This window comes from Apis mellifera, linkage group LG8, assembly GCF_003254395.2.
Source record: "Apis mellifera strain DH4 linkage group LG8, Amel_HAv3.1, whole genome shotgun sequence".
Lineage (NCBI taxonomy): Eukaryota > Metazoa > Arthropoda > Insecta > Hymenoptera > Apidae > Apis > Apis mellifera.
In genome coordinates, this window is record NC_037645.1 from 1,947,222 (window position 1) to 1,962,096 (window position 14,875).

Here is a 14,875-nt window from a genome sequence, read left to right on the forward strand (position 1 = left end):
CTGTTTGTTTCTTCGTTCGAACATTATTACTTTCATAAAACAGGGACGCATTTATACTCGTTTTTCCATTTTTCTTTTGTTTTTTTTTTTTGTTTATATATATATATATATATATATATATATATATATATAATATATATATAATATATAATATAATATAATATATATATAATATATATATATATAAATTATTAAAGCTGCATGCTGCATTTATTTATAATTCTATTACTTGGATAGGCCCAAATCTCAAAGAGTTCGATGCCATGAATATATTAGATATTTTCTTCTTTCTTTTTATAATCAATTTTTTCTTTGTTGGAAGTAGAACAATATTCATCAAGGAAATTCCATTTGCCAAAAAAAATTACATACTTATTTGATCTACTTCTTCACTTCATGATATGTAAAGTGTGTTTAATACAAGGACATGATGATTATTTTTAGCCAAAGTTACAATATATCCTTCTGAGGTTATTTTCAAGCCACAACATCGAGAGACCTAAGAAAATTCCATCAATTATATAATAATATTCATATAAATATATAACTATATATTTTAATATTCATATAAAATATATAACTTAATATCAACAAATTGACATTATAAATCTATTTGAAGAAACATTTATTAAAAGTTTTACCTTGACATATGGACATTCGAATTCAGAAATTAAAGAACCATCTCTTGAAAAAACAGCTACATGAAAACGATTTCCATGCGAATCTCCTATTAATATATCTCCTGCATCGCTAATATCGATCCCATTTGGGAAATTTGTTACATTGTCACAGCCAATGCGACGCAAAAATTTACCTTCTTCATTAAATACTACAACACAATGCCCCTTGAAGTCACAAACAAAATATTCTTTACCTGTGAATAAAAAAAATTTTTTTATAAATTTATAATATATTATAATATATATTATAATATATAATATAAATTTTTAAAATTTAAAAATTATTTACCACTAATTGCAATATCACTTGGTTCTCTCATATATTCACTACAATCAAACCACCTTAATAAATCTCCTGTATCACTGATTACAAACACTGTTGGTGATACACTATCAACAGCCAAAATATGACCCTCGCTTGTCACAGCTAAACCAGCTACAATATCGATGTAACGAATTGCTATTTTTTTAATAAAGTGACCACTTTTTGTAAATATCTGCATTCTCGATCGTTCGTTTCCTCGATCACAAACAACGAACTTCCCACTATTTCTCATCACAGCGACTTTTCTAGGATACCATAATTGTCCTTCTTCTTTACCAGGAACACCGAATTGGAATTTAAAAATACCAGTTTTTTCAAATATCTGAAAACAAATTTTATATTAAAGTGAATAAAGATTTTAAATTAATTTTTTAAATTAAATGTCAAATTAAATATTTTGAATTAATTAAAACAATTATATACTTGAATTCTGTGATTATTAGTATCAGCAACAATAATATCTTCGTCAGCACTTAAACAGAATCCATGAGGTGAACTAAATTGACCTTTACTGGGACCTAACTGTCCAAATTTACATCTAATGTGCATAGGAGTTAATTTCGTGTTATTCGAACGTGGATGAGCGTAATTTCCAGATCCGGAACCTGTTACATTGCCAACTGTGTTTCCTACTACTACAGGCATGTTATGCATAGAATCTCCTCTTAAATCATCTGTAATTATGTTGTTTCAAATTTAAAATATATTGATATCTATTTAATAATATAAAAATAATTAAAAAAATCTTACCAGCACCCTGTGAAAGTATTGGAGAAGTAGACGAGGACAATGATTGAAATCCTCCATTTAAAAGACTATTAGCAGCTAAACTTAGATTTGGTGTATCTACAATAGCTGGCGAAGGGCCTCTACCAAGTACTAATCCACTACCACCATTAATAGTAGGATTGCCAAGATCTGAAAATAAATAAAATTTATTATTTCATTATATAAGAGAAATAAATAATAATATCTTTCATTTTATACCTTGATTACCAAGTGTATTTCCTAATTTTGCAAGAGCTTGCAAATTATTAATCGCATGACTGGTAGAACTCAAATCACCAGCAAATAAATCTGCTAAAGTGAAAGGTGGTGTTGGACTAGGATTTGAACTAGGACCAACTACATTTGTGTCTCCAACCATTTCAACTTTTTCTGCCAAACTAGCTAACTGCTGCAGATTATACTCTTGAATACTGGTAAGTCCATGGATAGGACCTGGAGGAAGGGATACAGGAGGTGGAGGTTGAATGTTTTGAGGACTGGATGTTGGAGGTATAACAAATGAAGGTTCACCTTCAAAAGAGGATTGCATTGATGTGGGAAGAGAAATGGGAGACCTTGTACTAATAGAACGTGGACAACCCATTGAAGTATGAACAATTTGTTGGTTTGCAGAAACACCAGATATGGTTGTAATTGGTTCTGAAGTAGATTTTGATACTGGTGTGCTCTCAGTATGAAATTTACCAAATACTTCCTATAATTTTGTTTATATTTTTGTTTATTAAAATCTCTTCTATATATAATATATAATATATACCAACCTTCACTGTTTTTTCAAACTGGTTGTAATCAGTTTGAAATTGAATCGAAAAAGAAACATTTGGCTTTGGTGTATTTTTTATTAAATTCAATAACTGTGTTCCTACAATACGACGAAGTGCAAGTATCTCAACAGCGTCACCATGCTCAAGAAGTCGAGACGTAAAACGACAAGCATCTTCTATTTTTTCTACCGTTTTTTCAACGCTGCAAAAGTAATCAATGATTTGATAAAAATTTTTTTAATAGATATATATAAATAATATTCATTATAAAAATATTATTCTAACCTATGAAATGTATCCATTATTTCTAATTCTCTATCTGAATGTAATTTTTCAAGTTCAACTAAAGCATTGTCTCGACATTTTTCTAAGACAGCTTTATAACTCTGAAATGTCTCTACAATTAAATCTTTAGCTTGATCATGTTGTGCTTGTAGTTCACTAAGTGCATTTTCTAATTGCGCAGACATTTGGTCACAATCTGCAATTCTAGCTTTACTCTCATTCATAAGCTTTATTAATTCTTCTTTTTGACGTGGTTCTGCATCCACTAATCGTTCATATTGATGGTCTGGAGCTTTATGTTCAATAAGCAAACACTCGTTACATATAGGTTCCTAAATTGAACAAATAATATTTATTTGTTATATCTAATTATTTGTAAATTTATAATATCCAATCATTACTAATATTACAGTAATAAGATGAAATCCAAATCTATTTATAATCCATACTTTGTATGGGCTCATAGAAGTTTCTAATAAATTATTATAAAATTATTAAAATATAAAATAAAGAAATTAAAAAACATTTTAATTACCTGGCAAGTATAACAATAAAACTTCATATTCTCAGCAGGATGATATTCGCAAAAAATAGGTTTATGTATTGGTATAGCTTCGTTGGATTGCTTTAAATCTTCAAATGCCACTACCTTGTGACTTTCAAAACAACGCATAAATTGATGTGCAGTGTTGCAATTCGGACACAAGAAGTTGGCACAATCAGAACAACGTGCAACCGCACTCTCTTTGGCTTTACACGAGGTACAAAGTACAGCCATATTTTCAATTGCAGACATGTCGAGTATATTCGTTAAAACATAGTCACATGTCAATGATGCGGCACCCTTAGAACTAATGGAAGTTTCTTGTTGACAGAGAGGACAGATTAGAACTGAGCTAACCTTTGAATCACCTGCCTCATCCATCAGAAGTTTGTCTAAACAAGCTTCACAAAATACATGAAGACAAGAAAGCACTCGTGGGGAACAAAGTTTACTCATGCAAATAGCGCATTCTTGATCACCAGTTTCTCCAGTACCACAATTTATTTCTTCCAAAGCATCACCAGGATTGGAGGTTTCATTACATCCATTAACAGTATTTATATTTCGTTCACTAAATACATTCCCATTCTCCACATCTTCATTTTGTGAGATACCAGTTCCAGCTGGGACTGATGCTGTTCCAGAAGGAACAGCAACCATGGATGATGCCATCTTGTAATTCTTTTCTTGTTTACGTGCAAATATATGTGCTATTGCGAATAACTTTTACTTTTTACAGACTTACTGCGAGATAATTGCAAGATCTAACATTAAACGTTATTTTAACGTTTTACTCTAACAAAAGAGATGATGAACATCTACAAAAAAAAAAAAAAGAAAAGCCACAAACTCCTTTTCAGATCGTGAAACACGAGGACCAAGACATCGTAGCATCGATCGTTCAATCACGAAACAAAACACTGTGTCATACTTGGTCTCCACCAACTGGAATTTTTATTATTGTATACATAAAATAATGCTTTTTGTGGCGCTCATTGATCAAAAAAAGAAAAAATAGAATCAATATACAATGTTCACTATGATGGACGAATTTCCGTCATGTAGCATTTCAGTTTTAATATTTTCTTTTTTTTTTATTTCTTTCTTTTTTTTCGTTTCGTATCTTGAGATAAAAAATTTCTTGAAATCTATTTCGTGATCACACGTAGTTAATTTTTTTCTTTTTGTTTTTTGTTTAGTTTGGCTAATTTTTTTCTATTTACATTTGAAACACTGGCCTCGAAATACTTGTTCACTGGATTCGTATTAAATTTTCGTTTTGAATACGATCGACGTTTTATCTTGTACACTAAATGTACTAATAAACATTTTTATCGATCACACGAATCTCCGAGTCGTTTATGATTATATTTGTATTTCAATTGTTATATCTCAACCGCAAATATTTCGGACTTTTTCATATGTAGAGCGAAGAAATAAATCATTCGAATCGGGAAGAGTTGACCCCAATGCAGGAGCCCTGCAAACAATTAATATAATGATAGGTGTACTTACAAATGATATAGGCTTAGAAACTCTCAAATTTTGTTGATACAGTAAACTGAGAGACATCTTACAATTATGTCATGAATTAAAATTGTTGAAAATTTTAAATAATAACATCGATCTTTTTCTCCAATTTATAATAAAAAAAATAAAATTATATTTTATATTGAATCTTTCTTTATCATTTAATTGAAGAAATATATAAATATATATTTTTAAAATTTTATATACTTCATGCTACATTTTCATGAGTAATGTATATGAAGATTATATATTATCTTATTATAATTTATAATATCTATAATATTTAAATCATAATTTAAAATATTAAATTATTTATTCTTATATAACAAAATGTTATCATTTTTCGAACAATTAAATAATTATTTCATATAAATTATATAACATTGAATTCGATATAATATTTCATGTATATTATAGATTATTAACAGTGGATTATTAACAGTGGTTTTCACTCAATGTTATTTAATATTCCATTAATTTTATATATATATATATAATGATTTTTTAAATAATTTTATATATATATATAGAATTATTTAAAAAATTATAATATTCAAAAATTGGATTAATAAATAATAAATTTTTTTATCTTTAAATTTTATAATTTTTTTAAAGCAGTTTATAAAAATATAAATTATCGTTTATTAATGTTAGAATTTTTTCTATTCTAGAAAATTTCATATTTTGTAATGGGAATCACTGTAACAGGATTTTACAGTACGATGTTCAAGGGAAACCATATATTATATGGATAATCACACGTCAGACGATATACGAATGAAAAAATTTTCTTAAAGGTCGATTAATTTTTCTCCAAGTGAAAAAAAAATTCATAAGAAATCTAATTAAATTTAATTTTAAAAAAGAGCTCAATTGACTCACCTTTTTATTTCATTATTTCATGGGCTATTAGTTACAAGATTTTATTTGATAATTTAATTAATTATATTAGGTGGAACTATTTTCTATTGTCCGCCTCGTTTTTGGCATTGTTGCTGCTTTTTGGAACGCATAGCCGCAAACATTCTTGTCATATAATTTAATTATTATTTATTATTTAATTAAGTCATCTACGAGGTATTGTAATTTTTCTTTTCGTATCGTTCACTAAGGAATCGATGCTTGTTGTCTAAATTCGGTAAGAAAATTAATTTTATTCAGCTTTATTTTACAATCAATATTTTTCATTCAATATCAATTTCCGCATTTTTTATTTTTAGGAATATGAGATGGCCAGATTTGTAGCGAATTTAATTATTTATTTATGTTTATTATGTAGTAGTATTAATGCTAATGAAAGTGATGATAATAATGATCAAAATGTAGCATCAAAAGTAGTATATAAGAGACCTGAAATCACTGGTTTTACATATTTAATAGAAACATTTGATGATGAAGAAAAATTTAAAGAACATTGGATTTTATCTGAAGCTAAAAAAGATTCTATAGATGAAGATATAGCAAAATATGATGGTTAATTTTTTATTTATGGCTTTAATTGTATATATTTATATTTATATTTTGTCAAAATTATAATATATGTTATTTGAATAGGAATTTGGTCTATAGAAGAACCTAAAAAGCATGCTCAAGAGGGAGATCTAGGATTAGTGCTTAAAAGTAAAGCTAGACATGCTGCTATATCTACTAAATTATTTACACCATTTTATTTCAATGATAAACCATTAATTGTACAATATGAAGTGAATTTTCAAGATAGTCAAGAATGTGGAGGAGCTTATTTAAAATTGCTTACTTTACATCCAGAACATCAAGATTTAAAAAAATTCCATGATAAAACTCCTTATACTATAATGTTTGGTCCTGATAAATGTGGAAATGATCATAAGGTAATAAATAAAAGATATTTATTTTTATAAAAACATTCTAAATTGTTTTTTTTTTAATTTAGCTACATTTTATCTTTCGACATAAAAATCCTTTAAATGGTTCTATAGAAGAGAAGCATTGCAAAAAACCAAGAGAGCGTTTAGAAGATTTTTTCAAAGATAAGCAACCTCATCTATATACTTTGATCATTCGGCCAGATAATAGTTTTGAAATTAAGATTGATAATAAAATAGTAAATTCTGGATCCTTGTTGGATGATTTTACTCCACCAGTCAATCCACCTTTGGAAATAGAAGATCCAACTGATATTCAACCAGAAGATTGGGATGACAAAGAAAAAATTCCTGATCTATCAGCTATTAAACCAGATGATTGGGATGAAGATGCTCCAGCACAAATTGTTGATGAAGATGATATTATGCCTGAAGGATGGCTTGAAGATGAACCACCAATGATACCTAATCCTGATTCTGTAAAACCTGATGATTGGGATGTTGAAATGGATGGAGAATGGGAACCTCCAGAAATTCCAAATCCAAAATGTGCTGATGCACCTGGATGTGGATTATATAAGCAAAAAATGAAAAAAAATCCTCGCTATAAAGGCAAATGGTCACCACCTTTGATTAATAATCCAAATTATAAAGGCAAATGGAAGCCAAAATTAATACATAATCCTAATTATTTTAATGATGAACATCCATTCCAAATGATGCCTATCGTATGTTCTTATATATTTTTTCATATATTTCTATATAATATTTAAAATAATTTTAAACAAAAAATATTATGTATTAAATATAAATATATTAAATTTATAGTTTGCTGTAGGCTTTGAACTTTGGTCAATGTCTACAGACATCCTCTTTGACAATATTATTATTACTCATGATGAAGAAGTAGCAAAATATTGGGCTGATAATACATTTGAAGTTCGTCGCGCTCAAATTGCAGAGGAAAGTGTAAGTGATTTTTTTTTCAGTTAATCAAATTATTTATTAATTTAATTTTACTTACAACTTAAGTTTATCAAAAATTGATAATGAAATTAAAAAGATCATTATTTTTATAAAATGCGATACATGTACGCTATACTATACAGGTAACTTTATGGGGTCGAATATTGAAAGCAACAAATTATAAACCAGGCTGGTGGGCATTGTATTTTATATATTGTGCAATACCAGTTATATTATATATTTGGTATCTACTAAAACGAATTCGTGAGGTATATTTTGTGATTTCAGATTTACACATCATTCACTTTTTGTTAAGATTGGAATGAAAGTGTAATATAATACCTTTTAATGCGCTATCCTTCTCATAACATATCCATATGAATCTTTTTCATAGTATTAAAATTATATATGTTATAAATGTTTAATTAAATTATACAAAGTAGTATAGTATGGAAAATTAAAAAAAATATATTTAAAAATTAATTAATTTTTAAAAAATCAATTTGTAAATATGATATTTGGATAGAATTGTTTTACATATGACTTTTACATATGATTTGTAATTTTATAATTATTTTATATAGTGGAGTGTATGGCGTCAAATTGGTACATTTACTGCAGAACATCCTTGGATATGGGGTATATATATAATAGCTCCTGGCTTGCCCATATTGCTAGTAATATATTGTTGCTGCTTTGCTTCTCAGGTATAAAAAAGTCATTAGTATATGTATATATATATATATATATATCCATAGTAACTATATAAAACAACCATATTATGCTAATTAGAAATTTATTAAAATTTATTCTTTATTTTTTAAAAATATTTAAAAATAGTTTTTTTTAATATTTTATATTTTTATAAAATTTAAAAATCATTTTTTTAGGATAAATATGATTTAAAAGATGATGATAAACAATCTTTAGTGACAAATGAACAAGTAGTATTAAAACAAGAAGAAACAGAAAATCTACCACCTAGTACTGAAGTAGAAGAAGAAATTGAAAAACTAAATGAAAATGAAGAAATTATAGAAAGTGAAGAAAATGTTAGTTAAATTTTCTTTTTTATTATATGATAATAATAATAATTTAAGAAATTTATTTTAATTTTGAATTGCTTTCAGGATAAACCAGAAATAGGTAGTGATGGACCACGACGAAGAAAACCAAATAAAGAATAGAATGAAATGAAATTAAATGAAATAAAAAAATTCGTACTACTAAGGTATTTATGTAACACTTACATTCCACTTGAACACTTGCCATTGTGAACATTAGAATTTTTTCAGTATCTAATTACATATAATACAATTCACTAGAATTCAGATTTTTATCTAAAAATTAATTAGATATTTTTTTGATTCTCATGTGTGTAATTTTTTATTAAGTCATATTTTTTTTAGCAAATAATTATCACATTGAAGCATGTTACTCACGTGTATGAATGATACAAATACTTAAAAAAAAAAAAGCAAAAAATTTGTAAGAATGATGTTTGATGTAATTTATGCGCCATTATAATGTGTAGCAATGTAATTTTTGTTATTGTACATTAAAAAAATGAAATAATAGAATACATTTATTAATAATTTCTGTACAATAATAACAAAGCAGATCATGTATTCTTTCTTAACCTTCTTTTAATATTCAATCATAGATAACAACAATAATAACACTTAATTTTAAATTTTTATTTTGCTGTTCATATAATAAAAATTATTAATTTATCATAAAATATAAAATACAAAATTATATTAAGTACTTCAAAATTAAATAGTCTAATTTTAACTAACTGTGTACTCGGCTGTTAATAATTTCATAATGTCAGTTAAAAGTTAGTTAAGAAAGTACATGAATTATGCCATGTTTAACAATTTTTAATATGTATATTCATAAGAATTTATTAATATTATCAATTAGTATTTTTCATAGAAATTTATAATATTATTCAATGTAATGATTTTTCTTAAAGAATGTTTCATTTCTTTACTATTATGTTAATAAACTGTATAATGTGAATGAAATAATTTGATGTATTATATCATGTTGTATTAAAATTATTAAATTTGGAATTATTTAAAAATAATGAATAAATTATAAAAATTTTTCTCTTCTTTTATTCAATAAATTTTTTTTATTAAAAAATTATTAAAAATGAATAAAGAAAAAGATCAAATCACTATAAATAAATATAAAATATCAAATTAAATTTTAATTTTTTTAATTTTAATTTAAAAAATTTTATTTTTATCTCTAATTTTAAAAACACTATTTAAAAAAGTAATACATTTTTAGAAGAATAGCTGTTATGATATAATCTGTTGAATCATTAAAATAAAATTATAATATAATATATATTTATATAATATATATTTTTTTTGTTTAAAATGAATATATTTTACTTCATATTAAATTATTATATTAATATTATCTAAATAATTATATAATTAATACTAAATAATTATATAAAATGAAAATGTAATATACAATTTTCTATGCACAATTTTCATCAGAGTGATTTTATAATTAATGTTACTATTTGCTTATTCCTATTTTCATATTACATTATTTAATTGTCATATATAATATACATTTTAGATACAGATTATAAATTTAAATAAATGTTTAAAGGAATTTAAGGACTAGTAGAAGGAATATTAGAATTCTGCATACATGACTTACAAGTAGGCACTGCGCGTTGCGAGTGATGTCCAGCAAGAATACTATGTGCACCCATGCATCTTGTACATAATACTTCTCCACATGACCAACAATGATGCTAAAGAAGAGAAAAAAAAAAAGAGAGAAAATATAAATTATTAATTCTAAATAAAATTCTTAAATTATATTTAAGTTCACCTTTTTGTTAAATGCATCAAATGTTGTAGAGCATGTACATTCTTCCATATTTCTAAATAACTTCCAGTCTAAAGCAACTGTTTTTAGTTCATTTTGTAATTGATTAATTTTTAACTTACATATTGATCTTTCTTCATGATTTGTATTCTCTATAATAGTTTCAGATAATGGATCTTTCATATATTTATTATCGAATTTTAATTTCACTTGTATCCCCCTTTTTTGGATGTTATTTAAATTCAATACTGAATTTAAGGAATTGACTCTCTGTTTAATATTGTGATAGTATAATTAGAAATTTAATAAAAAAATAAAAATAACTAACTTTATACCTTCAAAAGAAGTTTAACATGATCTTCTAAACAACTAGTATGATCATGCATTATTAAAAGATAATCTTCGTATGTTTCTCTTGGATGAATACCATTCTCAAATCTGAAGTATAATCCTCGCCATAAACTGAAAAATTACTTTTTTATGCAATTTTAATTTATAAGTATCTAAATATGTAAAAATAATAAAATTATATATTACGTGATGCATTGTGGTGCTAATTTAGGTTGAAGAACAGAACTAGTATCTTCATTGAATCGATTACATTTGTATAAAGGGTTTATATATTCATGCATATTATTTGCTATGTATCCCCATAAAGAGTATGTTCTTTCGGATAATCTAAAAATTAAATAGAAATTAAATAATATAATGAATAAATTATTTTAAATTATTATTATTTAAATTATTAAAAATAATACTTTAGAATTTGTCTTTCTTTTTCTGAATTTGCTATAAAAGTACCATGTTGACAACTATGTATATGATCATGGAGAGTTATTAAGAAAAATTCATTGAATTGAAATTTATGAGGATATTGCAACAATAATTGATAAGTTGCATCAATAAACTGTGTAAAAATTGGTGCTAATTCTTTATTATCACAATTAATGTGACCACAACGATCACTAAATTTATGTCCAAAAGCCAACCAATCTTTTTCTATCAAAGCCTAGAAATAAAATATATATTTTTATTTTTAAGAAATTAAATTATATACATTATAAATTTATAATTAAATCAATGATTCATATCTTACTTGAAAACCTTGAATTGTCCTATAATATGGATCCAATAATAGAGCACTTAATGAACATACTTGAGCAGTGCGATCCCAACCATCACTACAATGTACTACTACACTAACTCCGTTCGAAACTGCCCTAGCAATAAACCAAGCAGTTTCTAAAATAGATCGTATATGTTTTAACCATCCACTGCTTTCCAAATTATTTAAAAATGTAGTCATTGATGTCATTCTTTGTACTAAATAATAATTAAAAATATCAAAATAATAAAAAATTATAATTTGCATAGAAATTATGCAACATTTATATGCTTACAATCTATTAATTTATTTAAGCTCGTTCTCATTACATGAATATTTTCAATACCAAAAAAGTGAAATTTTATATTATCATAAAAATTCTCATTTTCATATCCTTTTCCTGTAGCTCTATTAGCAAAAGCATTAATCTAAATAGATAAAATAAAAAATTAACTTTTCTTAGAAATTTAAAAAATTGAATAACTGAAACAAATTTTATAATAGCTTATTGAAATAATTTTTAATTATAAAAATATTTTAATGGATATTTAACAAACTTACTCGTGGTCGTGTATCTACAACATACATATATTTAGAATTATTATTTGTACGCAAAATATTATACATCATTTGTTCATCCTCAGGACATCGTGCACTGAATCCTGATAAAGGTTGGCTACATCGACAAATAGCAGCCTATAAAATATATTATTTATAGTCTGTTAATTTTTTTCAAGACTTTTCATTTAATATATACCTTATTGGAATGTAAATATGTTAAAACTGGTAATCTTCCTCTACTTCTAAATTTTGCACTACCTATTAAGATGCTATTGGCACATGTGCTAGGTACATATAAATATTTTGGATAAGTATCGCAGAGCTAAAAATTAAATGAATAAATATATAAAACATATTTATCCCTTATATTTAAACTTTATATATATATTAAATATATAATTATATATATATTAAATATATTAATTATATATATATTAAATATATTAATTATATATTAATACCTCATAATTTGTGTTCAAATATGTTAGAGACCATTCCTCATTTGGAACACCTTGTCTTTGAAATTCACTTTGCACATTAAAAAAATTCCATCCTGCATGCTGTGGTAAGGTATCCTTATTTGCCTGATAATGAAAACAATAAAGATCTTCTATACTTACTGAAAAAAAAACATATGATATTAAACAAGTTTTTTAACTATAAAAATATATATTACCTGGACAAGATAACTTTGATAAGGTAAGATATATATCATGGCAATCTCGCTCTTTTGGAATGACAAATGTTACAATATAAAAATGTTTGCATTTAATGCATAATGGACAACCTGTTGTAGTTAATGGTTGCTTTTCTATATTTGCAATATGAGTATATAATATCTAAAATAAAAAATGTTAAAAATATTTACATTAATTGAAAATGAAAATGAAAAAAAAATAAATATATAATTACATAAATAATTATAGTTAAAATTTAATATAACTCATTTATTATCATACCCAAATTTTTTTCTTTCCATTTCGTTCTGTAAATATAAGATGTGTTACTGTTAAGTAAAGAGTACCAATAGAATGATTGTTACTATATTTATCTAAAATTCTGACGTTTTCTACCTAAAATCATAAAATTTGCACTTATAATGACAGATGTCATAGTAGCATTATATATTGTTATGACATTAATCATTTTTCAAATCTATCAATAAATATATATTTTATGAATTTTATTTATCAAAAATTAATATAAAAAATTTTTTAATTATTTTTATATAATTATATAAACAATTTTTTTTTCATTGATATCAATGTAATAGTTAATAAAACATATTGGTGAATAATATATTAATAGATATTCGAAATTATGATTTAAAATTTATTCATAAAACAACTTTGCTATACATAAGACACACATTTATTTTGATACCTTTGGAATCTTTATTTGATCCATTTCGTTCCGTTCTTTTTCAATTGTTTATTCCTAACCATTTGATGAATTATAAATTGGGTACCACTGATCTATTACTGCAGTGTTTCTCAATGCGTTTTCATTAGATAATATAAAACAAAATACTTCATTTGACATTAATACAATTTAATCAAAGATTATGAAAGTTATATGTTTTATATGTTTTATATAAAAAAATAATATTAATATTAATATTAATTATTAACATTTTTTTATATTTAAAATTTTTTATGTATTGATCATAGATGGCAGCAAAGGAAAAAACATTATATTTTTAAAGATTATTTTATAAGTTTCGAAATAAATATTACTATATTTATGTATTTTAATATTTACTTTAATAAAAAATTATTTAATTTAATTTTAGATTATTAAAACCTTTTATAATTAATTGTCTAAATTTTAAAATTAATAATGAGCAATAAAACTGGTAATATGAACTAATGATTTTCATATAATTATCTTTAAAAAAACTGTTGTAATAATTTTATTTTTATAGGAGAGATAGATCCTATACAAAAAGAATTAGCAGGTCGTGTACGTGAAGTTGGAAATCATGCAATTTGGAGTTTATCTAGTTGTAAACCTGGTTTTGGTGTAGATCAATTACGTGATGATATTACGGAAACTTATTGGCAATCTGATGGACAACTTCCACATTTGGTAAATATTCAATTCAAAAGAAAAACAACAATTTGTGATATATGTATATATACAGATTACAAGCTAGATGAAAGTTATACTCCTAGTAGGTAAGAAATTTATATTTCTTATTAATTAAAAATAATAAATTTTTATTTAATTATTGCTGTTATCATATTTTTAGAATAAGCATCAGAGCAGGCACAAACTTTAATGATCTTCAAGAAATAGAAGTTATGGATCTGAATGAACCAAGTGGCTGGGTTATCATTCCTATAAAAGATATAAATGATAGACCTATTAGGACATTTATGATACAAATAGCTGTAATAAGCAACCACCAAAATGGGCGGGATACACATATGAGGCAAATTAATGTTTATAGTCCAACACAAGATATTCTTGGACCACCTGCTTCCTATATTGCAGGTCAATTTCTTACAAATGAATTTTTGCGTTATGCTACAGTTAGATAAAAAAATAAATACTATTAATTTCTTACTATTACAAATTTGATTTTTAATTATCATCTCATATATTGTTATTTTATTTC

At 25.0% G+C, this 14,875-nt stretch overlaps 4 protein-coding genes across 10 annotated transcripts; 2 read left to right on the plus strand and 2 right to left on the minus strand.

The window, feature by feature from the left end:
- Window positions 1-191: 191 nt before the first annotated feature.
- On the minus strand, window positions 192-4,881 carry LOC552550 (brain tumor protein-like). Its single transcript, XM_026442302.1, has 9 exons — window positions 3,379-4,881; window positions 2,844-3,175; window positions 2,556-2,760; window positions 1,993-2,488; window positions 1,756-1,923; window positions 1,429-1,679; window positions 970-1,327; window positions 642-874; window positions 192-499 (listed from the first exon to the last, which is right to left on the minus strand). Exons 1-9 carry the CDS (start codon window positions 4,057-4,059, stop codon window positions 395-397), a joined length of 2,829 nt encoding a protein of 942 aa, XP_026298087.1. The 5' UTR covers window positions 4,060-4,881; the 3' UTR covers window positions 192-394.
- Window positions 4,882-5,601: 720 nt separating this feature from the next.
- On the plus strand, window positions 5,602-9,307 carry LOC552528 (calnexin). 3 transcript variants are annotated; one of them, XM_006558859.3, is made up of 10 exons: window positions 5,612-5,714; window positions 5,870-6,055; window positions 6,138-6,390; window positions 6,472-6,767; window positions 6,830-7,489; window positions 7,590-7,730; window positions 7,871-7,996; window positions 8,312-8,434; window positions 8,618-8,779; window positions 8,858-9,307. In XM_006558859.3, exons 3-10 carry the CDS (start codon window positions 6,147-6,149, stop codon window positions 8,912-8,914), a joined length of 1,809 nt encoding a protein of 602 aa, XP_006558922.1. In that variant the 5' UTR covers window positions 5,612-5,714; window positions 5,870-6,055; window positions 6,138-6,146; the 3' UTR covers window positions 8,915-9,307. The 3 variants fall into 3 exon arrangements, with proteins under 3 accessions (XP_016769249.1, XP_006558924.1, XP_006558922.1); XM_016913760.2 differs by having other exon boundaries at window positions 5,602-6,055; XM_006558861.3 differs by lacking the exon at window positions 7,871-7,996 and having other exon boundaries at window positions 5,602-6,055.
- An 825-nt stretch (window positions 9,308-10,132) lies between these two features.
- On the minus strand, window positions 10,133-13,800 carry LOC727030 (myotubularin-related protein 8). Of its 5 annotated transcripts, none has more exons than XM_001122742.5 (13): window positions 13,639-13,800; window positions 13,215-13,328; window positions 12,932-13,094; window positions 12,717-12,874; window positions 12,452-12,577; window positions 12,256-12,390; window positions 11,990-12,122; window positions 11,686-11,912; window positions 11,348-11,598; window positions 11,127-11,267; window positions 10,925-11,051; window positions 10,593-10,859; window positions 10,133-10,512 (listed from the first exon to the last, which is right to left on the minus strand). In XM_001122742.5, exons 1-13 carry the CDS (start codon window positions 13,660-13,662, stop codon window positions 10,369-10,371), a joined length of 2,010 nt encoding a protein of 669 aa, XP_001122742.2. In that variant the 5' UTR covers window positions 13,663-13,800; the 3' UTR covers window positions 10,133-10,368. The 5 variants fall into 5 exon arrangements, with proteins under 5 accessions (XP_001122742.2, XP_006558920.1, XP_006558919.1 ...); XM_006558857.3 differs by having other exon boundaries at window positions 12,717-12,839; window positions 13,625-13,643; XM_016913653.2 differs by having other exon boundaries at window positions 10,224-10,512; window positions 10,712-10,859.
- Window positions 13,801-14,037: 237 nt separating this feature from the next.
- Window positions 14,038-14,829, plus strand: LOC413293 (anaphase-promoting complex subunit 10). The gene is made up of 3 exons (XM_396738.6): window positions 14,038-14,110; window positions 14,180-14,432; window positions 14,507-14,829. The coding sequence occupies exons 1-3, from the start codon at window positions 14,095-14,097 to the stop codon at window positions 14,796-14,798; spliced, it is 561 nt and encodes a 186-aa protein (XP_396738.2). The 5' UTR covers window positions 14,038-14,094; the 3' UTR covers window positions 14,799-14,829.
- Window positions 14,830-14,875: the final 46 nt, after the last annotated feature.